The sequence below is a fragment of the Aulostomus chinensis genome, chromosome 11 (assembly GCF_037954235.1).
Source record: "Aulostomus chinensis isolate RoL2024-O1b breed Wild chromosome 11, RoL_Achi_v1.0, whole genome shotgun sequence".
NCBI classification, from domain to species: Eukaryota; Metazoa; Chordata; class Actinopteri; order Syngnathiformes; family Aulostomidae; genus Aulostomus; species Aulostomus chinensis.
In genome coordinates, this window is record NC_141330.1 from 2174082 (window position 1) to 2200923 (window position 26842).

General features: G+C 45.1%; 1 protein-coding gene across 5 annotated transcripts in view; it reads left to right on the plus strand.

The window, feature by feature from the left end:
• mcl1b (MCL1 apoptosis regulator, BCL2 family member b) overlaps nucleotides 1-24591 on the plus strand; it is a 30148-nt gene extending 5557 nt beyond the window's left edge. For 2 of the 5 annotated variants that reach the window (XM_086217665.1, XM_086217667.1), the window contains one exon: nucleotides 21361-21454. In XM_086217665.1, coding sequence (XP_086073791.1) covers nucleotides 21361-21439 — 79 coding nt within the window. In that variant the 3' untranslated portion in view covers nucleotides 21440-21454. Of the gene's footprint in view, nucleotides 1-17707; nucleotides 17802-21360; nucleotides 21455-23944 lie in introns of those variants that run through there. The other 3 variants (XM_086217666.1, XM_086217668.1, XM_086217669.1) reach the window with 3 other exon arrangements.
• Nucleotides 24592-26842: the final 2251 nt, after the last annotated feature.

Below are 26842 nucleotides of genomic sequence, written 5' to 3' on the forward strand. Positions count from 1 at the left end.
GTGACCTCCTCTGTTCATCCAACAATCAATTAAAAAGAGACCCAGTTAACTTTTTAATGAACACTTGGATTATTTTGTCTCTGTACGAAGCCATGAAGTCGCTATTTTGGAACTGCAAGACGTGACTTGTTCCCTTGGTTTAGTTATTTAGTATGTTTGAACAAGTTCTAGCTTGGAGCCTGATGGAACAAGCTGAGGGAATGTGTTCTATCTCGCAGCCTCAGCGTAACAAGTTCCAGCCAGTGGCCTGAGAACTAGTTAAGGGAACCAGCTCTGTCCGGTTCCTTCTGACCTGAATCGCAGCGACTGCATTCCATAGCTTCACGTTTGCAGTTCTGTACTAGACTTAGCGGCCCAGCATGCAAGCAAGCAAACCAAATCATAAATATTAAAACTGTACATTGAAAAGGTTTGTCTTTAGCGTTGAGTAAGGCATGAATATATTCTAGTGCTCTACTGTTAGCATGCTAACACTGTAGGACTTCAGAACAGCAGGTTTGTTGACACGTCTTAGTCTTCACAAGTCTTCAACTGTGTGTGTTGTCTCCAATACTCCTGTGTGCCGCCGCCGCCGGCCGCGCCGTCGTTACTGCTTCACATGTTAAAGAGATGAATTGATGGTTTGCAGCATCAAATGTCACTCATGACAGAGTCCTTGGCAGAGGTAACATCATCATGTGCGTGTGTGTGTGTGTGTGTGTGTGTGTGTGTGTGTGTGTGTGTGAGAGAGAGAGAGAGATCAGGTCACAGTGGTTTAAATGCTTATCTCCTATTTCAAAATACTTTGATGAGTTGTCCAATCAACAGTTACAGGAGTCGATACAGATACTTCAAAGAAGCGTTTAGATGCAGTCAGAGGTCAAAGGTCTGGCTTTCGTCAACACCTCAGCCTGAACTCTGAACCTTCGTCTCTCCATGGCGACAGGACGCACACGACGGGACCGGTAGAGTCCCCCGAGTTAAGGGTGGCTTCCCTGAGCAGAGCCGTGGTAAAGACAGACAGCTGGCTCATCGCCATCTGTTACGTTTAAGCTACACCTGATGCTAACCTTAATCCTGGAACTTGGACGCGTCAATCATCAGTGAACTTAGTCATTGAAGTTGGGGGGGTACTTCTATCTACATGGGACATACGACCTCCAGTCAATATCATTATCAATATTATTTCAAATGTTTACCTTGTTTACGTTTCCCAAACTTTTAATTATTTTAATACCTTTGTCGTCGTCGTCCCTCAACGTTGTCAGACTGTAAATATGAACTCTTAAAGGGGAAGTTTTGAAAAAATGAAGGGAAAAAAAGGATCCAGCTGATTGTTTTGACCCGATATTTTGATAAGACTTCAAATGTCACTGAGAATCTTTGTTCTCCTGTGGTCATTCACATTTTCATTGGAAAAACCAGGCGCAACGTTTAGTACCGAATCGAACGTTTTCATCATGCTAGAATTTCTAGCCGAAGGCTTTTGGGGTTTGATGAAGCTCTTAAACCAACGAGACGTTGTTGCGTTCAGGGACTCGAACACGTGATGCCACGTGTACAGAACGACGCCGTTTGACGTGCAGCGTATCAAGATGAGCACAGGACAGGTTGTGTACAAGTTTAAGGTTCAAAATGGAAGCAAGAAACTTGGCCCCACTCCAGATATGAACATGTGGGTCGGTATACATCGATCACATCTCCAGGAATGTTGAGTGCTGGTGCCGTTCAGCGACCCGTACGTCACAAACGCAGTGAAAAATTCAACTGCGCTTCAGACATTTTTTCCACGTGTGGGAGACGTTCCACTGGTTATGAGCAGAGAAACCCTGAACAGCTGAGTTACTGAAACAGAGAAAAACTCAACACTTCTCCTGAGACTTCTCCTCTGCTCTTGTGGGTGGTCGTGATGCGTTTAATGTCATGAATACTGCCGTCAGCCCACTCAGCCTGATGTCAGATGGCAGCTATGTGCTGTTTCCTCAAGCAGAAGTTGTTGTAACCGTCAGTACACAGTGTCCTCTCAAGCAGGGCGTTGACCCCGCGTCAGGTCACCGGAGGCTTTCCATGTTTTGTTTTATTCATGGAGGGGGAAAAAGAAAAAACCCTGTGACAAGGCCAGCTTCTGTCTGGATGAGGGAGACGTTCCAGCTGCTTACTGGCAGGAAGGAAGTAGCAGGACATTTTCTCCTAGAATCAATAGCGAGCCTCAGTGCTGTTTTCACAGCATTCCTCCACTGGCGCGTGCTCCGTCAGTCCTCCGACCAGTCAGACTTAACATGCAGATGTTTGTCTTCCTCCTCTGTCCCCCACCGTCCTCCTTTACTTTGGTTTGCAGATGGAAAAAATGAAGAGACACAAAGAAAATGTCCCTTTATTTCGAGTTTGTACAGACAAGGGAGTTGACAGCAGAATCCGGTGTGTCGTTCCTCGACAGAAACGTTTATTGCACGTTTGAATCTCGAAGGAATCAAGCAAAAGGTTTCATGTGTTAAGGAAGGGGGTCTGAGAAGCTCCTTCCTCTGGAATAGCAGAAGCAGTAGAGGACCGAGGTCTCTGCTCATCCCTCACTCAAACTGTGAATGGTCTCAACAATCGAATCCAACGCTAAGACGACGGCATGACACTTCTCTGGTTGGATGGCGAGTTCTTGAGGGCGGAGGTGTAGCTGGTCTGCCGTGAACATTTGAACGATTCATTTCTGACCTTCCCAACCCCGACATGAGCGCCACGCACCGTCGCGCTCAGGCTTCCAGCATCATCAGAGGGTTCATCAGTGAAGATGATCCTGAAGAACTGAACCTGGAAGATCATCAACTTTTGTTCACCAGAGCTGATTTACTGGTTCAATCACCACAATCACATGGAGCGATCCTATTGGCTGCTGGGGGAGGAACCAGGAGATGACCACTTCCTGTTGGTGGAGGAACCAGGAGATGACCACTTCCTGTTGGGCAGTTTTGTTTTGTTTTTAAATCTCCTGCTTTAATGTGGATTCTGACAATAAGTGCGTTCCCTCTGCACATGTAACCTCGTCAGTGAAACCTGAAACTGCCGTACCTATGTGGGGTTTTGTTGCACTCACGGTTGTTGGGGAACTGTGAAACCAGCTGACAAGCGTCTGAGAAGTAGGTGACCTGTTTCCTTTTTAGTCATTCAACGTTTACCGTCTGTGACAGAAGCGTGTGTTTGCTCTGCAGCCTCCTGCGTGGCTCACGCGCCGTGACTGACGCTTGGTGTTCCAGGGTCAAAGCCTGGCAGGTCTGGACTTGTTTGACCCCTCTGCTCTCAGGTGTGAGGTTGTTGTGACTGCTTTAACCGTCAGGCGGGTGGTGGTGGGTCAAATGGTCAGTGTCAGTTACAGCATGCGCCCGCCCCTCAGCCCTACCTGACCTCACCTTTTGTTTGCTGAGTATTGATGGTGGTTTTGTTGACATCTGCAGTCTGAAACACTCCACACAACAATCCATGGCGCTGGCTGGTTCAGGAGCCAGCAGAATGGGGGCCATTGTGGTTCTGGTTGTCATCCATCTATGTCGTCATTTGGAGAAGCTCAGCATGTGGCTGTGTAGAATTCTTATGGCTGATTATCCTTTTTGCCGCAGCAAACACAGAGTCATGCATCTCTGGGTCACATGTTTGCTGCTGCGGTGCCGCTGGCTGAATGGATGAGTGTGTTAAAGTTCGTGTTTTTATCTAGAGGAAGACTTCAAGAGATGACCTCATCTGCCTCAGGATAATTATACTTCTCCCCTCATCTGAAGCTGAGATCAGCACTCGGTCAGCGAAAAAAGAACAAAGACCCTGAACACATCAGGAATATCTCCTGCTGCTCGAGGTCAAAGTAGCAACTCAAGCTAAACCACACATTTCTCAGCTGTGACCCGTTTCCCAATAACGTACCATCGGCTTGAGTAAGATGGTTGCCGTGGTCTTCGTTACATAACCGGAGGGACAAAGTCATTTAGCCCGTTTTAAATTCCCGATTTGAGCAATGAGATCCACTGAGAGTCGACACTACAACTTTGTAGACTGAAGGTCCAACACAAACGGGTCTGTCCGGAATCCATCACGCGACCCCAGCAACCGTCGCAGCACTCGTGCGTCGTCCTAATCAATCAGAGCAGCGACACAGACCACGTTTGCTCATCGCCCCGCCCTCATGGCTCAACAATGGCGTCCTCGAAGGACCAAACTGACAGAACCGAGCAGAGCAAACCGAGCCTCACGTCCAGTATCACACACCGGGAAAGATCCTGCCGTGGTTTGGATCCTCCCATGTTTATCTACATCATAATGAACTGGCGCGAATCGGCAGCAATGCTGAGTTCCGGAGCTGCAGTGGTGCTGCGGCCCTGTCCCAGCTCTTCATGGGGAACCATCTTCAGGACGCCCTCTCAGAGCCGGCGGCTCGGCTGAATGCCCTCATTGCAGCTCCTGTGACCACAGCTGACGAGGTGAGAGGGGCCTCTCAACTCTGAAGAGAGTCCAGGCCTCCCTCGGGAACACGCGTCTATGGAGAAGCACCTTGTTAAAACCATCCCTGACTTTAACCACAGAGACACTGAAAAATGTTCTTCTCTCAAGGAAAGAAGGGCAAAATTTATGAACAAATAATAGAACAGTGCATGACATCATAATGTTGCTTTGTTTTCATTTATGTAAATACACAGGTGTGATACTTTAGGACATGTTTGCTTGGTTTTTGGTAAATGTCTATTTATATATTTTATAAATAAGATAAAAATAATTAAAATTAAAATAAAATTTGCGGTTTCATCCAATAGTGAATGAGGAAATTCAAGCCAGTCCTGACGTTATTCTCTGGCCAACCGCGGCTTCATCGCTGTTCACATGCGAATCAGACCCCCGCGAGCTCTCGTGGTTCATTTATGACAATTTGTGGCACAGCAAACGCGACGTTCAAAAGCTGTAAATTGCTGTTGAGAAATTGTGGGATGCTTGGGCTGTTGCGGGGACGAAAATGCTTGCGTAATGTAAACGCAGCCTGACGCTTTAGAGGCGGGATCAGGCACGAGGCTGTGTGATTCCATGTAATTCATTAGCCTGAACCCTGCTACTTCCCAGTTCGCCTGACCAACAGTTCAAACAGGAAATCAGCTCTTCCTCTCTGCTCTAGAGCTCCAGCCTACACAGGAAGTTATAGAGGAGTGGAGCATTGATTGATTTGTAAATTTAAGGCCCAGAGCATCACCAATGAGCAATGACGGGCTTGAGTCTTCACCAAAAGACGACAACCAAGGAAGGACTTGCTGATTGCCCCTGGCGAAACCAAGGAACTGCAGAGAATCATGGATAACGAGACTGCGGGAGCTTTTCCACGTCCGTGTGGAGATCGGGCGAGAGATTAGACCAGGTTTTAAAAACTGTACCGCTTTTATTGGGGAACTGTCAGCATCAAGGTGGCCGTTTGGAGGGCGACAGTTGGGTGATCAAACAAAGTCGTCCGGTTTCGTTCTCTGGATGCGCGTGTTCATGGTTCCGAACTGTGATCGGGTTGAATCCGTGAAGGCTCCGGGTTCAATGGGGTGAGTTTCTATCATAGTGTAGATCAGGAGGTTAGGTGCCCCTCACGCTGCTATAAAACTGAGTCTCAGGTGTTTTCCTGGTTCTGATGAATGTTTTACTGAGCACATGAAATGACTGTTTTCAGTTCACGGCCGCCTTGTTGTGCACCTACACGCTTATAAAAATAGGATAATTAGGGGCTTTTCTATAGGCTTTGCTTTTGTTTTGTCTCTCATGGCCTTTCTGTGAATTTGGGTCAGGGCTGAAGTCTTTCATCCTCCCCCATAGATGACGATGGGGGGATTACAGCACAGACAAAATAAGCACTCAGCTGATAACCAAAGAAACAAAGAGGCCTGCCAGGTCCCGGCTGTTTGGTAAAGTGTTGATCCTGTTGTTGGTTTGGCATTTCACAGATGCGAAATCTCACAGACTCAAAGAAAAGGTTACGACTTATTTGAGAGGATAATCCACTAAAACTCTGCCAAGAATGCTGATCGACTGGAGAGATTAATGCCAAATTCTGTGCTGTGTGTTGATGGTTTAATCCGTGTTTTAGTGTCTAAATCCTGGTTCAATCGAAGTTCCTCACAGCCAAAGAGGTTTAGCACTTTTAGGGTCATAAACAGTCCCGTCTCTTGTTGAAATCCCGACAGCAACGCTTTCAACCATAGTGGTTTTTCATTCAATATTTTCTTCCCGGCAAACAAATCTCATTTAAAGACCAGATGAACCATTATGACTGTTGTCAATGTCTCGGAGTGGTTTATTGAACACAAACTGGTTTGTCCGACTTCAGTCCGTTAGCTGCATTTACCCTGTAAATTGTACAAATCTGTACATCAAATCGTTAAACTACTTACAAGGGATGTGACAGTAACGGCAGAAATCTTTTTTTTTTTCTTTGTTAATTTCTTTGTGTGCCTTCTCAGGCCTGATCGTGGATCAGGTTTCTTCTGAACCGCCTCCAGTGCCGTCACGTTGCCCTCAATCTCACAGCGTTAAAACCTCCAAGTCTAAAAATGCTAACTTGATTAACGCTAATGATTGTAAGTGTTGGAGGACGCTGACATAGTTCATGTTTTAACCCGTGACACTGAAACACTTGTTTTGCTAACTGATCTAAAATGAGGATATAGTCAATGTGACGGTTGGTCATACGATGCTCTGGCTCAGTGGAATGAGAACAAACAATCCTTACGTGCTTTCTCATCTCCAGAGTTTTCTAAGAGATGAATAAATAGAATCAAGCCATTTAGAAGTAAACTCAGGACTTCCAGTTATTTAGCCTTCAATCATTTTTGAGCCCTGGCTTCAACGTTACACATTGTTCTAACTTCTATTTACGTGTGCATCGTTCCGTAATCGGCCTGACTGCCTGTTGCAGCCTGCCCTCAAAGCCAAAAGTGTTACAGGAAGTGTTTGTTCTCAGTCAAAAAAAATGTTCCTCTTCCAAAGTAAGGAGTGGTTTATCAGAGCTCCACATCAGATAATCAGGCAGGATGGCATCAACCCCCTCAGGGACAGGAGTGTGTGGGTGGTGGGCGTGGCACGCTGCTGGTATGTAAACAGTTGTGATGGGGTAGTATTTGTTTCATTGATGACTTCACCCATTAGGATTTGCTGGTTTTATGTTTTTTTTCACCATTTTTCTCAGAAGCCAAATGTCCATCCATCCATCCATTGTCTTCCATTGCTCCTGGGGGTTAAGGGTCGCGGGGGGGGGGGGGCTGGGTTCATCCTGGACGGGTCGCCAGTCGAAGCCAAATGTACGTTGCGCAAACACAACCTACCTGTTCATCAGGGTTTGTCTCCAGGGCTTTCAGCAGCAGCACTTCCTCTCATCTAATGAACAGAAAGTCCCAAGGAGCTGCCAGGTGCCACCCGGTGTGCACCTGTTCCAGATGAGCGTGTGTGTGTGTGTGTGTGTGTGTGTGTGTGTGTGTGTGTGGTGGGGGGTATTTGCTTTTGCTTCAATAAGGTCAGTTTACATGCATTGAGTCTGTATGACAGAGCTCTGCACCAAATGTTTCTCCAGCTGCTCACCAGAAATCTGCTTTGGTATTGACTGAGTCATTGTGTTACTTCCTGTTCATTAGCATCACCCCCGTTACGCTTGTGTTCCTAGAATTAATGGATGTTAGAGGAACACGGAAGTGGGAACAATAAAACCCTGCAGACGAAGTCAGGAAGCACTTGGAGGAATCCACTCAGTTCCCACATGACATCACCAGAATGAACAGATGGCCAGTTATTTTTTACCTCTGCCAAGGACGTCATGTGATCTGCAGCGTGGGTTTGTTTATTAGCAGGATATCTCTAAAACTGATGGACATGTTTTTATTAGAGATTGTAGAGAGAAGGCTCACATGACAAGGAACAAGTGATTAATCTGGATTAAATTGTCGATCCTAAGATTGTTCTAGACTCGCGCCAGGCTGCATCTGTTAGCGGTATTTCTGGAGGTGACATGGGCAAATGTTGATCAAGTTCTTTGTGAAGCTCCAGAATGCATTCGCGGTTTTTAATGTACAATTTTTGCCTTTTAAAATATTTCTTTCTACACGATGTTTGAATTCCATGATGAGATTGTGACCAGTTTATTAAAAGGTGAAGAGTAACTGCAGGAAAACTTGCACACATTCGCCGCTACGCCGACGACTCTCTGCTCTCCCTCTCCTGCTCGGCCCTCAAACACGAGAAAGCATCTTTACTTTTCCAAAAGAAAACACACTTGTTGTCTACGCTCAAACCTTTTCCCTTGTTCCTTTTTCTTTTTTCCACCCCTTATTTGTTTGTTATGATGAAGGAAGGTTGAGCAAACAGTTGTATTTGTTGTGTGACAAAGAGCTAATATTTTCTAAGGGTCAATTTGCATTCTAGAAGTGCTGTAAATTACCAGCACTGGAGCTCCTCAGACTGTTGGCGCCTTTATTAAGGGTAGAAATGTCTCGCCTCACTCAAACCCGCAAGGATCATAATCAGTTTACATAAATCTGTTTGAACAGCCAGATAATATTTCAATACCTGAGTCCGGTCTTCACCTTCCTGCCGAGTTTGTTCCTCATGCCACATGTTAAGTTCCCAAAGTACTTGTTTGTTTTTTCATGGTTCCTCGTTCCATGTGTCAGGTACACCAATGAGGTAAAATAAAGTACTACATCCAAAAGGTCCAGAGGAAACAAGTATTTTTAAAATTGTTTGGTAGTAAATGCAGCAGTTGAGAAAAACTAAATTTACCTGCAGACTATTCCATACTATGCTTTTATCGTACATCTCGGTTAAACTTGACTCGAACACATCCTGCTATTTTCAGTGCGAGCATATTTGTGGAAATTGTTACTGAGGGGTTTTTGGTTTTTTTTTTAGTTACCAGTTACCGGTGAAAGTATTAAAGTAAGCTGATGGCAGTTACAAAAGCAGACATGCCCTCAGCGTCAAGGACACAGGAAGTTTCCCTCCACACTTGGGAGTGATGTCACTCCTCCATTCAGTTTGCCTCTTTTAAAACTTTATGACCCGCAACAACTGTTCAGTCTCAAGGCCGCCGGAACTGTTTTGCACCTTGACAGCCAACCACAGCGGCGTGGATGACTTCTGCTGGGTTTCACAATCATCTTGTTTCAGATTTCCATCATGTAAGTAATGCTTATTAACTGATAATGCATGTGACAAGACGACAGGACTTTTGGAGTCTAATAAATGCCGAGCAATCACATTTTAGTGCAGCAGGTCCTGTGATCACAACTGTAAAGACCTGAGAGTTTGAGATTAATGTTTGACAGCTAATCTGAACCCTGGCAAGGACCAACGGCTGCTCCAGACTTCCTGATCTGGAATGTGCAAAGCATCGCGCGGAGAATTTGAGTTTATGACACCTCCTCTAAATTCTTCGTGGCCTTAACTGTGTTTTTACCAAAATGGATGTGCTTCAATCTGAGAAGCCCGAATGGAAAAAATCCAAACGTTCCGAAAACGAGAATAGTTGAGAATCGTGAATAATCCAACTGTTTATCCAGATTACCTCAATTTAACTATTTGGAGGTTAAAAAAAAAAAGGTGCGAAGACGGCACACATGAAATGTTGGAAACATTCCTTGAATGTCCAAGAATTGCTGAGCTGTGAGCTAAATTTATGGCTACAGCAATAATTGCAGGTCACATGACACTCTCTCTCTCTCTCTCTCTCTCTCTCACTCACACACACACACACACACACACACACACACACACACACAGAGCTATAAAGACTCAAGTCACAAACACCATCATAATGAAGAAAGCAACTATAAAACAATTCGTTATCATTAAAGTTAGAAAAGCCAGAGTCTTATCAGATGTTATCAGTCTCATGAGCTCAAATGTATGTACAAATAATAAGATAACAATAATAACAATAATGAAAATAATAATAAGATAGATATTGCTTCGGTCCATGTATAGTAGTAGAAGTATTTGGTCCATGTATAGTAGGAGAAGTATTTGGTCCATGTATAGTAGTAGAAGTATTTGGTCCATGTATAGTAGTAGAAGTATTCGGTCCATGTATAGTAGTAGAAGTATTCGGTACATGTATAGTCATAGAAGTATTCGGTCCATGTATAGTAGTAGAAGCATCACGCTTCGGTACATGTATAGTAGGAGAAGTATCACGCTTCGGTACATGTATAGTAGGAGAAGTATTCGGTACATGTATAGTAGTAGAAGTATCACGCTTCAGTACATGTATAGTAGAAGAAGTATCACGCTTCAGTACATGTATAGTATTAGAAGTATTCGGTACATGTATAGTGGTAGAAGTATCATGCTTCAGTACATGTATAGTCGTAGAAGTATTCGGTACATGTATAGTAGTAGAAGTATCAGGCTTCAGTACATGTATACTAGTAGAAGTATTCGGTACATGTATAGTGGTAGAAGTATGATGCTTCAGTACATGTATAGTGGTAGAAGTATGATGCTTCAGTACATGTATACTAGTAGAAGTATTCGGTACATGTATAGTGGTAGAAGTATCATGCTTCAGTACATGTATAGTGGTAGAAGTATCATGCTTCAGTACATGTATAGTAGTAGAAGTATGATGCTTCAGTACATGTATAGTGGTAGAAGTATGATGCTTCAGTACATGTATAGTGGTAGAAGTATGATGCTTCAGTACATGTATAGTGGTAGAAGTATCATGCTTCAGTACATGTATAGTGGTAGAAGTATCATGCTTCAGTACATGTATAGTGGTAGAAGTATCATGCTTCAGTACATGTATAGTAGTAGAAGTATGATGCTTCAGTACATGTATAGTTGTAGAAGTATGATGCTTCAGTACATGTATAGTGGTAGAAGTATGATGCTTCAGTACATGTATAGTGGTAGAAGTATCATGCTTCAGTACATGTATAGTAGTAGAAGTATTCGGTACATGTATAGTGGTAGAAGTATGATGCTTCAGTACATGTATAGTGGTAGAAATATGATGCTTCAGTACATGTATAGTAGTAGAAGTATGATGCTTCAGTACATGTATAGTGGTAGAAGTATGATGCTTCAGTACATGTATAGTGGTAGAAGTATCATGCTTCAGTACATGTATAGTGGTAGAAGTATCATGCTTCAGTACATGTATAGTAGTAGAAGTATTTGGTACATGTATAGTGGTAGAAGTATGATGCTTCAGTACATGTATAGTGGTAGAAGTATGATGCTTCAGTACATGTATAGTGGTAGAAGTATGATGCTTCAGTACATGTATAGTGGTAGAAGTATGATGCTTCAGTACATGTATAGTAGTAGAAGTATCAGGCTTCAGTACATGTATAGTGGTAGAAGTATGATGCTTCAGTACATGTATAGTGGTAGAAGTATGATGCTTCAGTACATGTATAGTGGTAGAAGTATGATGCTTCAGTACATGTATAGTAGTAGAAGTATCATGCTTCAGTACATGTATAGTAGTAGAAGTATCAGGCTTCGCTACCTTGAGCAGGATTGCATGGACTGGGTGACCTGACCTGGTTCACCTGGGCCTCTGAATATTCTGATGTCAGTTGCCAGGCTTGCCCTCAGCCTGTTATTACTGCTGTGTGCCAGCCCTCACTGGGATGAATGGGAAGCCAACTGGCACCCCAGTTTCAGCTTCTTTGACCTGTGAGAATCTGAGAATCTGTGTTGAAGGTTGAGGAATTGGCCTGTTTTTTGAGGGGGGGGGGGGGGTCCTCCTAAAGAGCATGGTGGCCCTGGATTGACTGGCAGGTTGGACTACTTTTGGACTTTTTTTAATGAGTGTTTTTAGGTCACCACAATTAACCAGAATTAAGCTCCTGAACAGGTGTGACCACAGCATATCTGCTCCAGGCGCGCTGGGCCGGTAGGAGCCCAATCAACCTGCTGGCGGTCACAGTTTTGACGGCCGCGGCAAAGGAATAAATCCGATCATCATATCTGGCAATAAAGTGACGCGCAACGAAACACCAGACTTCTGCTCTGGGAGACCACAACATTTTCATGTGTTTTAACTTCAAGTTTTACATTTCTACGATTTTTTGAAGAGGCACAGCCTCAAGCGTCTCCTAACGAGGAGCCCAAATATTGACTGAGGTCCTGTTTTTAGCGGTTGGCGTTTGCTGAAATGAGCTCACTGCAAATACTGGCAGCACGAGGTGTTGCTGACCTAAATCAACAAACAAACTGAGTTCATAATTGGTCGCGCATTTGGTTTGGGCTTTTTTTTGTTTTTCTCAGTCACGTCTTATTTTCATTTTAAAGCAGAGATGAAAACCAACTCCTTTTTTTTTTTTTTTTAATGTTCTGGTGTTTCTCAGACACCCAGAAAGGCGAGTCATGGTTCAGACTGACGAAGCGAGCGTGTGCCGGGGTTGTCGGGGTCGGAGTCATTGAGGTCCTCCAGGTTGTTTGTCCACCTGGCTGTCGTGTGACAGTCACATGACCCCGTGCCATCTTCAATAATCCAGTTGTCCTTGACTTACCGTCTGTCAGGTCACGGTGTCCCGTCACCCCAGGACCGGCCTGAGCCTCAACACACCACCCTTGTTTTATCTGGGTGTGTGTCGGATGTGTGAATCCTGCTGGTAAACAAACCCGCGGGCGTCTAACCACAACATCCTGGTTGGTCAGTATGACTCGTGGAAACTGTATCAGGTTCTGCCACTGAAACGTGATAGGCGTGAGACAGATGGGAAGCAGCGTTCCTGAGAGAACAGCAGAACACGTGATGAGCGCTGATGAATAACGCAGACAGTTCATCTCCCTCACAATGAAGCGCTCGTCCCACCCAGAAGTGTCCCTCGAGTAAACAGTTACAGTTGTTATACTGTAAATATCTCGTACTACTTCATCCCTGCTTTGCGTCGCAGTACTGGTGGTACCTGTTTCTGTGATGGGAAATTATTATTTTTTTTAAATACATCTGGAAATTTGATGCAACGCAGCGTCTGTGCAGATATAAAAGTTGAGGTTAAATCCATCAGCTCCTTCAGGATCGACGATAACTCCCCGCAGGGACGTGACGTGAAGCCACAGCAAGGCATTCGAAGCTGCAGTTCTTCAAGTGGCCACTTGAGGTTGGTTCAGCAAGTGAGTCGACCCCCTTTAACCCCTGTGTTCCCTGGTATTTAGTATATTTAAACTATATTAAGGCTTAAAGTCATCCATAATTAAGGGCGTGGCCTCTTTCAGCCCGCTCCCTCTGACCAGGAACAGGCTCTGCTCACCTCTGTGTGTAATCTGGATTGGGGAGATGGAATTCCATAGTTCCACCTCCCGGTCTGTGAAGCTACAGCCCTGATCAGGAAGTCGGCGCAGTGACGGATCTGCTTCATCAACTTCCATTCATGTAGAAAAAAAAAACACAGTTCTGGAAATCTTGAAAGGAACCAGTTTAAGAACCTACACCATTTATGGCCGTCGTGTCACGGATGTGTAATCGAACGCCTCTATCCTGGTTGTCACTCTCAAGGTGCTACACCCTGACGTGCACCGTTCTTTTACCATCGGTTTTAAAATAAATTGGAGCATAATTCTGAACTGGAACATCTTGCTGTATTGGGGGAGTCTTGATTGATGATCAACTCACCAGGAAAAAGGTTTTCTCAGCTAATGAGTCAAGTGAGGTCATTTCTCCCCGCCTTCAATAGCGTGCAGGTTGCTTGGTTTCAGGTTTCAGGCCTACAGAGTTCTGGATGACCGACCTCAGGTGTCTCTGGCGTGGACTTCACCTGAGCTCAGGTGGTCACACACAGAGGTCCTGAAGTGCACATGAACTGTGTTACATTAGCGCGGTGATCCGAGACTTTGTCAGGCTTCGCCGGTGCAGCCGGTGGCCCTGCGAGTGCAGGAAAACAAGAGCTTAGCGCAAAGGAATGTAGGGAGGGAGGGAGGCCTTCACGGGAGCCCGGAGGATCTCACAGTGGGAGAAGGAGCGGGGTTGTTTCACTGCACGGGCTCTCCTCTGCTGGCTGACAACATGTCGTTTATCCTGCTGCACCTTAGCTTGACAAGAGTTATAGGAGTTACCAGATAGGGCAGACGAGCTGTCAACATGGCAACAACACGCAAACCCAGGGGACGACAAGTATACGTTCTCCCAAAACAGCAGGCGTGTGGCCCCCCAATTACGAAAAAAACCTTTTCTTGTACGTGACCCACTATAGGAATGCAAATAAGTCCTTTTGATTATCTGAGAGAACATTCTCTCCCTCTGGCTGCTTCAGATTTGGTGTGTTTGGGTGGATAACATCCATCACATATCAGTGGCTGCCGTGTCTGAGGCAAGAGGCTGCTAGCATGTCAATACAACCCATACCATGCTTTGTTTACCTGTCTGAGCGTATTGGAGCTCTCTATGCTCTCCTCTTCTCCTAAGTTTCTGTAAGATTTCCTCATCGTGGCCTCCAGTCATACCCAGAAAAGTATGTTTATCTGACAGCTTTGCTGTAAGTCTCTATCAACTCCTACATGGAACATTTCCTGCTCTACCTGCAGGAAATCTCCCACCTTTGGTGTTTTGATTTGAATTCTGCTGGCCAACTTATCCCTCCCACACATGCATCTAACTTAATTAAAGGCCAAGAGTCAGTGGATGGGGGAAACACACTGCTCTGCTGAGAAAATGTGCTTGGCTCCCTCCACACATTCTTTCACCACCCACGCTCTTAAAGAGACAGTGCTCCTTTTAAACGGCGCAGCTCTCTGGGAGGACTAACCCCAGACAGAAATCTTCACAATAAAAGCACTGCAGATGTCAACTCATAATGAAAATTATATATCATGTATGAAATTATTCTTCACTGCTCCGATTGAGTCACAGTGACCAAAACGGATTTGAAATCCACGTCATGTCTCAGAGTTGAGGTCTGGTCACGCGATAATTATCTCCTGAGGAGAGCGTTTGCCATTCAAAGTGTCCGAGCTGTAAATTCTAGAAAAAGTTCAAGTTGGTCTTTTCAGATGCAGCGGCATCAAATCATGAGTACACCCACATCATTTGTTTAATTTAGAAGAACCCACTGAAAAAGGTTGATGGTAACAGCGAATGTCAGAGGAACGATTTCAACTTTACAGGAATGTTTATTTTTACTCCTGACTGAGGTGTTTTTTTGCCGTCCAACATCATGAACTTTTAACTCTGATAACAAGGACATGGACTTCTACACCTCGTATTTATATGGTACTTCATTACAACTTGCCCAGCCGAGGCTAATTCCATCTCCCGCTCGGCGACAGCTCTTCTTTTACTCCGTTGCAACTGAGCGCAATGTTGCTCTGCTGCCACCTACTGATGAAAACAGGCATTGTTCACGTGCTCTAAATCAGAAACACAACTTGTTTGCATTGAAGTTTTGTGGCATTTCCACAGTTCAGACACAAATCGCTGGACAACTAAATGGAAACGTGACCAGTGTTGATAATCCGAGTCCGTTCAGGTCAGCGGTTTTGTTTTGAGAAACTGCTATTTTCACCAAAACAAAAAGGTCATTTGCGTCGTCGTACTGCCAACAGACAAACTGACGTGGTGAGCTGTGCTAACAGTGGCTCCTGGGAGTGGCAGGAAGTGACCCGGGAGTATCTGTATGGCAGCCATGATGGGAATTCTTCAAATTCTCCCAAAAAAATGACAGGAAAAGGAGCCTAGGTGCTTCCCACATCAGCTCCTTTAGGATCGACGATGACAACCCTCCGCTGTTCCTCGTGCAGCCGCGCTCAAACACAAAGCATCAGTGAGTCAGACAACTACTGATGGCGTGAAGGTGCTGTCAGATTCTCTCAGCTCTCCATGATCCCGCCAGGTTCGCCATTGAGGAAAACCATCCGGGAATAGGAACTCTGCAGGCACCTGGTCTCTTATTGATGGACTTCCTGCTCCTGAACAGGAACTAAAAACACGCACGGATGTGTCACCAAGACAGAGTTACCAACCCTCCTTGGTTTGTAGCCTCATATGACAGTCATAGCTTCTTCAAAACATAACCAAACACACGTCTCTGGTCTTCACGTGGAGTGCTCGGGCACATGCTTCACCTCCAGCTCTTTGAGTCAAAGAGACTACACATTCCTTTATTATAGATTTCTTTGCTCTGTAAACAACGCCGGCTCACACGGCCGGGACGCAGCAGCACCTGACTGCCCTCCGTTGTCCTCTGAAGGTCGAGGTTCTGTTTACCCATTCATAAAACCAACACTTGGTACAGAACCATTCAGAGATCCCTGTAAGGTGGTGGGATGGAGAGGACGGATCCCACCGACACAGACTTTATTGTGATTGAGGACATGCTGTTGAATACACACCCAACTACACGTCACAGGAAGCACAGTCATAGTCTCAGACACTAAGAGTTACCTGTTTAATTGACACTCAGTACTTTACAGGTTGTTGGCAAATCATGAACTTTTAAAATACTTGTAAATACGCGAGTCCGACTGAAACACACCTGGATATTTTAGCGCCTGACGAGTGCATCTATACGCTTCAGTCAGCCCCTAACGGCGCCCACGCATGTTGAATAAGTGTGTCTGGCTCTTTCTGCAGTGGGGAGTCACAAAGACCAGAGGAAAGTCTGGTTGCATCCGGCTGTAAGGGGACGTACCGCCACCTACTGCTGTGGAGGCTGACACGCCTCCCTGAGGAACTCAGTTCGGCTCTGCTCTCGTGTTCTGACAGTAACCGTCGCTCTGATCTGACTGAATCTGTTCTTCAACTGCAGCTGAGCTTTGGAACCTACTGAGGGAGAAACAATCCAAGTAAACGGACCTTCACAGCCTCATGATAACCAGCGAAACTGAGTCCCGTCACGAGAGAAAAACCTATATGATCAGCTTCTGGACTCGATGTGATCTTGGTGAAGAACACATCCGGTTGTGACCTTTGCCCCCCCCCCCATACACACACACACACACACACACACACACACACACACACACACACACACACACACACACACACACACACACACATCCACAGAAATGACTGACTCATTAGGAAACAGCAAAATCTAAGTTGAGCAACTGTTCCAGGGTGACTCGCCTGCTTCAGGATGAGTCAGATGGTGTCCATGTGAGCTTTAACTTGCTTATGATCAGTTAAACTGACCCGATGCTGCCAGATCACGCATCAGGGGCATTTTCACAGGAAATGGATAAACTCATGATGTGTTGGAGTCCTGACATGTTCTCGGCTGCTCCATCTGCCTTTTCTGCTGTTTTAACCTCTTACCATTAGCTCAGCAAAAACTACCAGATCACATAAGCTGACTCATTTCTTCTGCCGCCCCGCTGGCCATAGGAATGCTCTTAAAAATGAACAACTCCATCTGCAAACCACCACCAGCTGATATCAGCAGGAACTTTGAACTGGCTGACAACAGGTTTCTTTGCAGCTGCAAGAGTGTTCTTCAGCTGCTCTGACAACCCGGGCTAAACCTTGATGGCGGCGTGACAGCCGACTCCCAGGGCGCTTGTTTACTCCCCCTCTGTCGTTTTTCTCAGCTCGTCTATCAGCTGACTGTGTTTGTTTCCTCCTAAAGTAAATTTGCTCTGCGATGCATTTGAAAGAGAACTTACAAGAGCAGGCTTGTCTTTGGTAAAGTCATGTACCTGTAAACACTCGGCAGCGCGCAGCTCACTTCCCTCAGTTTTGCCCTTTCATCTCACCCTGAACAGCCCTTTTTTTCTCCCGCATTTCCAGCAGCAAGCTGCAGAAGTCCGAGCACATGGAGAGGAATGGGAGGAATGAGGATGAGGATGTCGGCAGGCATCCAGACAGATAAGGAAGGAAAACATCAAGCACACGGAACATTATGTTCTCATCTCACTGGTATTCAAACACCAAGCTGAGCAGCAACCCAGCTCGTGATGTAAAGAGGGATTATTACATTTGGTTGTTTGTTTGGAGGCTTTTTGATGGGCGCAGATGGTTTAACACAAATAACAGGAGCCTTTCCAGCAGCTTTTCAGCCTTGGCCTTTGTCCCTGCTCTCAATAACAAGTTTGGCTTTGAAGCCCTGAACAGACAATCACGAGCCGAGCGACCAGCAGCTGGCAAAGCAACCGACACAAGTCAAGATCCAACCTGCTCTCCTCATTAGTCAGCCACCGTTCGGTTTTTCCAGTTTTCCTTTTTGTTTTGGGTACACAGGAAAATGTGTGTGTTTGTGTGTGCGTGTGTGCGTGCATGGGTGTGTGTGTGTGTGTGTGTGTTGCAATGTGAGGGCAGCAATGAGGTCACCTCCAGTCAGTTTACTGCAGGTCAATAATGTTCCCACGCATTCGCTGAGCCCCTAATCAAGTCAGCCCTCCTGAGATAAACATCAGCTGAGGAGGCGGACAGATCCAAACATCAGCCAGCACCTTGACATGAGCACTGGAGAAGTCTCTCTCTCTCTCTCTCTCTCTCTCTCTCTCTCTCTCTCTCTCTCACACACACTCACACTCACACAAACACACACACACACACACACACACTCCCTTCAGGTTTTGTTTACATTCAAGCAGTCACAGTTATGAGAAAGATGGCGTGTGACTGAAAGATGTAACTTATTCCCACAAACTGATTAAAGCTTGGGAACAATTTGTGGCCACCAGTTAATGAAATTGTGGTAACGAGTTATTGAGATTACACCCAAACTAAAGAATAATGAACATTTCCTGCTGCAGTGCAGCTCTTGACAGCTGTGCATCAGCAGCTCCTGCTGGTGTCTTAACTTTGGCTGATGACTTGCAAACCTCTGACCGCATCATTGTGCGACTGAAGCATCAACAACATCTCCAGGACGCTGTGTACTGCATCATGGTGAGTGAAGGGTGCAGCAAACAAAGCAGGGACGGCCATTCTAATTCCAGCACGTCTGGAATTTCCGTGGGTGTGCAAAGGAGGACAGTGTCATTCCTCACGTGTACGTTCAAGTCCAACACAAGGACTTTTCAGAAAGCTGGAAAAGGAAAATTCAAATTCATGTGTGTTCCTGTCCACTTGTGCAAAGACAGTTTCTGGTGAGCGTGCACGCGTCCCCGGCAGCTCCAGAGTACCTCCACGGACACAAACTCCATCTAGTGTGTGTGGGAGATTTAGCTGGCGGCCAGGAGTTGAATCAGCATAGTGAGAACTTGTTTGGTGAGAACTTGACTTCATTCATATGAAAATAAGAAGTTGCAGAGCATTAACTGCTCATTCCAGCTGCCTGCAGACGGAGAAGGCAGGTTTTACAGCTTGAAACTTAGTTTGAGGAATTTTTCTCCTACGTTTTATCCCAGGTGCACTAAAATTTGGTAAAAGACAACACATGTACTCCAAAAATGATATTATCTACTATTTTGTGAATATATTCCAGCAGTTTTATGAATCTGAGACTTTAAACCTACAAAGGAACTCATCCATGAGGAGGCATTGAGCCCTGAAGAACTCCAGGGGATTTCAAATGCAGAATCCAGACAGAACTCTGGTATTTTCAGGTGTAACTACGCTGTACTTGTGCTCTGCTGATGGTATTTTGACTTGACTTTGAGTTTTGACAGTGCTACAAAGAGCTGTGGGGTGGAGTGTCTTGATGGTTAGTGGCCCATGTCCATTTTTTTGCTGAAAGGAAAGGAGGAAAGTACCTACAAGTTGCCTTCAGTTAAAAAAAGGCTGAGAAATGAAAACTGCAACTGGGTCGATAACCATTGTGACCTGGGTTCAGCTGCAGCTGCGGCCCGGAAGTCTGGGCCGCCTCAGGACCTGCTCTGACCGCAGGTGTGTCTCCTCCTGAGTGTCAACACAATCTCGGGCTCAGAGACATTCATGTCTGTCGAGAGGATGGTGTGTGTGTGTGTGTGTGTGTGTGTGTGTGTGTGTGTGTGTTTCACTCTCAGCAAACCTTCATCTATGGTTCTTGGTACGAGGAGTCGAGCGCCGACGCCTGAGGAAGTGCTGGGTCGATTTGTGACCGGGCTGACAGTTGTTTTTTTTTCCAGTTGCTCTTTTCCCAGCAATGCCGGGGGGTAGAAATAATATCACAGTAATTTTCATATAAAATATAATGTTTGCATTCTGATGTAAAACTCCTTAAAGGAACTTTCTAAATGTTGAGTTTAACACTTGATTGTTGTCAGTCGACAGTGGTTCCTGCAGCACTTCTCTGCCTATGTTAGGCTTTAACATGGCGGCTACTCGCCTTCAGGGGTGCAGCTTGGCCACTGGCAAAGCAGGCAACTGCTTGGGGCCCCGAGCCACCAGGGGGCCCCCGAGAGCTGGTCTCGGCACCCTTGCTGGTGGGATGAGCCTATGTTAGCCAAGTGAGTATTTTCCTCTGGGCCCCACAGACTCTAGCATTGCCTCTGCTCGCCTTGCTAGCTTGGCCTCGCCGCCCTGAGGTCCTGCAAGCGGGATGTGGGAGGTTTATTTTGTCTCTCTGAGGTTCAGCGCTGGTCAGCCTCACTTGGTTCAGTTGACCAGTGTCAATCGATGGTGGTGACCTGTGATTGGTTGGACGCCCTCGCCAGAAAATCGCTATGCTGGAGCCTGATGGGACTGAAGAGTGAAGTGAATCAAGTGCAGTTCTATGTTATTTTCACACGATCGGCTCGATAGACCGCCACAGCCGGGCTCTTAGCAACAGGAACTGCTGCTGGTTGGTGTTGCAGATGTGTGAGTCACCATCCAGAGTTTGGCGGCAGTGACCTCCATCCCAGAGAGACTATTGTTCTTACATCTATGATTAAAGAGTTAAAGAGCCAAAATAATTCCGATCTCAGAATGAGTGAGTCAGTATCAGCTGCAAGCCAGCACATGCTGGGAGGACTGGTAATTATGAAAATAATCAATTCATATATCTGTTTGTCTCTTTATTTTGTTTTGCTGCTATGAGATCACGATTGGGCTGTTTCCTCACCGGACTTCCCAAAATATCCTCGCCAATCAAACCTCTGGTGTCGACGTGCAGTTGCTCAGATTTGCTGATGATCAAGTGATGTTTTCACCAGATTCCTGTTATCAGAAAGGCCCCAACGTAGCTTCGACAATAACAACGTTCCATTTCTGACTCATACTTTTGACATTACAGTCCCGATTAACCATGGGAATACTTTTATTTTGTAAGGCAGTTGTGGTTTCCTTGTCCTAGTTTGACAAGATAAGCACTTAAAAAGAAAATATTGTGTATTTTGGGAATAATAATGAAGTTTAACTGTAGTAAAACTGAGTAGTCATAGTAAATTGGAACTTCTCAAACCTTCCTTCAGTGTATTGAATCATTTTTAAGCCCTAATCAGGACCTTCAGGTCAGGGAATGATCAGGTTCAGTGGTTCTTCTTGGTCTCGATGAGCGATATCCAGGTGTGCAAGGACGTTCTGATGTGTCACTGCAGGCCGACAGCTGAGAGGATGGAGGCTCTGGATAGCAGCATGACAGCACGCTCCCTAAATATCAGCCTGCGCCAGAAGTAATCGGGACGGCACAAGTTAAAGACCACTGTGTGAGTTATTGGCTGTCACCTCAGATCCTTCAAGCTATATTTAGGTACCGGACGGCTTAGCTGGGCTCTGGCTGACATGTTTACATCACAAACAGCCCAAAGGCAGTGGAGTGTTGGTCATGAAGCAGCCGATGAGGTCAGGCTGGTCGTACCGGCCTGTAAACAAATGCAATTGTCTGTTTTTGTCTCGTGCAAGAACCAAAATACCATGATACATCCCCTGGTTGGAGAGTACAGACCTCCGCCAAAGCCCCGTCATCATCCCTCAGTGAAAATGGCACGACGTGTCGTAAATGACAAGGAAATAAAGTAAAAAGAGGCATTCCATCCAGCCGGGTTCCAGTTCAGAGAGAAAACAAGTGTTATTTTGTGTTTTCATGCTTGGAAACATTTGATGATGTTTTGGTAGAGGTTCTATTGACACAAGTGTTGGATCGAACCAAACGTCAAGTCACTTGTTCCATCTCTGACAGGTCGTGTTTCCGTATGGACCGTGTCAGTTTTTCCTTAGTTAGGATTAAGTGTGAAAACCAAAAAGCTTTTTTCATCAAGATCAGGCGATGCATTCAGATAAGTACAGGACCCAAACCCAGTCCTCATGCACCTGTCTGGTGTTCTGAGGGACCCGTCCAGCACCAGAACCTGGATGTCCTCATAATACAATGAACCTTTTCACATCTGCTAATTTAACAGGTCATTACAAATACAACCCGTGCAATCAATAAAGTTAATTATGGCCCCATCCCTTTTAGGTTGGGCAGGATGTTGGAATGCAGCGTGATAGGAAGGGAACATAATTAATGACGTTAATTACACCTGTGTTTACCTTCCTTAGCCATCTTACTGCATCGATTATTGCAGAATCATTGTATTGTGATACTTCTGTAGTAGTGGGCCAAATATTCTGCGAGTACTGTGTCGTGAGTGACTGCATCCCACCATCGGTACCTTGGAACTGAATGGGTTCCTAACTCATACTGTACCATCAAACCCTCAGTCCCTCTGTAACAAATAGTCTGGACATGACTTCCTTTCGTACAAAGTGCTGCGTGTTTCCCTCAGTACTCAGTGTCCCATGGTGCACCTCTGCAAGCGTGCCAGCTGCATTGTGGACTATATGAATTTCTGTGTACGTTTGTGCTTAAAATGCTCAACTTTAGGTGTTTTCCTGTTCTTTTTTTTAAGGAAATGCATCATCCATCGTCGTCTTCCACTTATTCCTTACTAGTAAGGGTCGCGGGGGGGTGGAGCCTATCCCAGCGTCTACGGGCGAGAGGCGGGGTTCACCCTGGACAGGTCGCCAGTCCATCGCAGGGCCAACACACAGAGACAAACAACCATTCACACTCACATTCATTTAGAGTATCAATCAGCCTAGTCCCCAAATTGATGTCTTTGGACTGTGGAGGAAGCTGGAGTACCAGAGAGAACCCACACAGGAACAGGGAGAACATGGAGACTCCACACAGAAAGATCCCGCGCCCGAGCCGGGACTCGAACCCAGAACCTTCTTGCTGTGAGGCCACAGTGCTGACCACTGCACCACCGTGCAGCCCGAAATGCATCATTAATTTGCTTTTCTTTGTTTTGCTTTCGTGGCTGTTCCTCATACCAGCCAGACTTCTGCACACACCCTTCAAACGTGACCACGCCAAGCGCTCTTTGGCTGAGTGACAGAGCTGTAAAGACAAGTGTAGATTAAGCAGCGAGGCAGCGTTGATCTAGGGTCACGTGGCCGCTACACCCACGCTGATGCCACGCCAACAGGCTGCAGGACTAAAGTGCAGACGAGTCAGCGCTGACAGGGAAGGTCGGTTCTTTACAGGCCTGATGAGTTTGAGAGGACAAAAAAGAAATTCCACTGGAGAAACTGGGGTTTTCTATGTAATATAAGCACTTTTATTACTGCCTCTTTGTAATGAACATTTTATTATTCCATGATGTATCCTCATTAACCGAAAGTAATGTTATTTGGGCAAACTGCTATAATATTCATAAACTTTATTTAAGTGCGCAATGATTTGTAAGACTACAAAAAGCTTCGTTGTGCCCGCAACCATCGTGTAGCGAATCTGTTCAGTCTTTCTTACGTGTCGGCCAGGCCTTCACTTTCCCTTTTATTTTTTTAGAAAATTAAATATAGCTTGTATAGTTCTGAGCTGTCCTGATCCACAGGTGTTTTTCCATCAACAGGTGTGTGTGTGTGTGTGTTTGTGTGTGTGTTTGTGTGTGTATGCAAATAAAACAGAATTCAGTTGAAAAAGTTCCAGCTTCCTCAAATGTTTGGCACCTACTTAAACTGTCGCTGGATCAAATATTACATCGTTGTGAACTCCAGACATGAAGTCAGACGTTCTGCAGGTGTTCTGGTTCAGGGATGATGACGTGTGCGTGTGTGCGTGGGTGTGTGTGTGTGTGTGTGTGTGTGTGGACAGTATTTAGTGGGGTAATAACGTCCTTTATTTTCCTTTTGCAGGTGCTGAAGGGCAACATGAGAACGAAACCTTTGCTTTCATCAAATCTTCAAACAGAAGTTCATGGGCCCAAAAAGAGATCATCATCTCTCTTTGCCGTTGTGCTGAACACTTTAATCCTGTGTTTACACACCCTTCAGTTCAGGGCACACACACTTTCTTGTTTGAACTGCACATATTATACAAAGGTCAGCCTAGCCGAATGTATAAAGCCTGGGAGGAGTTAGGATAAATGTTTAATTTGATCACACATATGCACGCATTCGTACTTTTGATTCAATATCATGTATTTCTATGTTTTCCTCTGAATCGAGAGCCAGCTGTGCCTCGCTCAGAGCATTTATGAAGGACCTTTATTTGTGAAGCACTTTACAAAAACAAGTCACAAGTTGTTTTAATAGCAACGTTTCTGAGGGAGTTAGCAATGTTGGAAGGAAGAGGACTGAGATGTGGTTCCGTGCTGAATCTGAGCCGATGATGATTCTCCCAGATGTTTGTTCGTTTCATGATAGATACCTGCAGTGCACCTGTGGAGGATGAGTGAAGGAATCTGTAATCGATATCGTGATTTTTGATAATGGGACTAAGTGGTGAAATGGTAAGAGTCCGAAACTGGAACCCTGAGGGACACCGTATTTTAACAAATTACTGTTACACTTTACAAGCAATAAGTTATCGTTTCTGTTGATTAAAAAAAAAAAAAAAAGGCTCCAAAGGCAACTGTGCTGATTATTGTTTCTATGGATGTTTTTTATACTTTTTGTTTCATTTTATTGCATTGGTTTACACCCAGAAAGCCTTGTTCCCTAAATCAAACCATCTGCGTGTTCCCTAACACGTCAGCTGTTCCATAAACCTCCAAGATGACTCCAGGTGTTGAAGAACTGACAGTGTTTTCTTTTATTGTCTTTAATGATTGTATTTTTATCCCGCTGCTGATGATGGTTGTTTTATTTTCATTGTCTTTCCAAAAATCTTTGGGGGGAAAAAACCTTATAATATTTGCTGTAACTGAAGTGCATGGGGTTTCCCAGCACAGAAACTGAAACGATATCTGGTTACGCTTTAAAAAAACAAACAAAGAAGAACTCATCGGGGTAGAAAATATTGTTTTGATAAGATTTGTTTGAGTAGCTCAACAGTTTGCGACAGATGTCAGGTCTCCTATCAGACGGCTTTTCATGGTTTGCTTTGGCCTTTCACTCACGTCAGCGTAGGTGGATGTCTGTTGGAGTCACAGCGCTCTTTGTTCTCAGCATGTATCCATACAAATGCAAATACCATCCTCCTACCATCATAGTGTATACCATCCAGCATGCTATACACTACCCCTCTTACCCCCCCCACCCAAGTCGTTAAGCTATGATTTTGGAATCCAACATGTTGGTCTTTTTTCTGTTGCTACCAGTTCTTTCAATACAACCACCAGCCTGTGGGCGGGCGTGTTTCTTCCCTCTCTACAGTTGTTGGATGTCTCCAGGGAGTCGGCTGGATTATGGAGGGGATTTCTCTGAAATAAATGCAAGTGCTTTTTTTTTTTCAACGGCTGAAGAGCTCTCCTGTTGCGTCAACCAATCACACATAGCCTGCAGACTCCGCTTGATTGGTGTTTACATGCATCTTAACAGCATGTCCCTCTGTCTGCCATATCTCACACTGTAAGCTATGAATAATAGACCATTGCATCATTTAAAGGGAACCAGAACGTCTGCTATAAGGATATATGCTATTTAGAACAGCGTTGACCTACTTTGTCATCTAAATGTTCAGTGTTTCACAACCTGTGTCTCCTACAACAGAGAGAGGAAGATGACATGGTGAGGATGTGATAAAAGGGAATTCGAGACACGCACGTCTCAAAGCCACTTTGTAGGAGGCCAGATTGTTAAGTGACAGTTCAAAACAGGTTTAAACTCGACAGATCTCAGAATAGGAACGTCGCCGCCATCAAGACAACTTGGAAGTGTCGAAAAAAGGAATTGAACCAACTCGGAAATCACAGATGGGGGGAAAAGTATCACTTCAGAACTCTGACTTCTCTATCTTGACATCATTTGCACACAACATCAAATTTGTCCACGTTCTTCCTGAATGGTGGCAACATCATCGGCGAACGTGCTTTTTGGACATTTTCAGTTCGCGGTGCAGCGACCTGCCAATGCTGTGGGGAAGCAGTTTCTCTCTCCTCTCCTGAGAGTTTCCTGCATTATTGATGAAATGATGTTGACCTCTGACTTTGAACTCCAACTCCCGAGTTTCCTTGAATGCAACATTAGTCTCATCAAAATCTGTTCAGAAATGTTCCTCCCAACAGGCAAGAAGAAGTCAGAAAGATCTGGGACACAACCTTCTGTTCGGACTGAAAGGGACATGCAAAGTTTTGGGGAAATTTCGCCGTCTGACCCAAAATCAGACTGGGAAAAAAGACACCAATCACACCGATCCAGAATACGATCCAGCTATTCTGCCAGCCAAAACATTCTTCTTCAAACCGTCTCACAGTAAACCAAAAGTCTGATGCGTTCAGAAACATCAGCTGACTTCTGTTCCTTCTAACAATGAAGAAGAGTCCAAATCTTTAGCACTTCCTCCATTTCGTGTCAGTCCCACCGCAATTCATCAAAATCTGTCCACTGGTTTTTCTTAAGATATTTTGCTGACAAACTCACGCTAGTGATCACATGACCTCCTTGGACCTCAACAAAGAAAACTATGGTTGAGTGATTTATGCCATCAAGCTGATTTTAGAGTTAAAAAGGAAAACACTGGCGCATAATTAGGTCCGGGAGGAGCAGATTCAGGAGTATTTCAGGAGGTCAAATGCTGTATAAATAAACAGCAGCCCAAGTGACCACAGGTTCTAATCTGGAGCTGCGGCCAGCAAGCGTGCAGAACTGCAG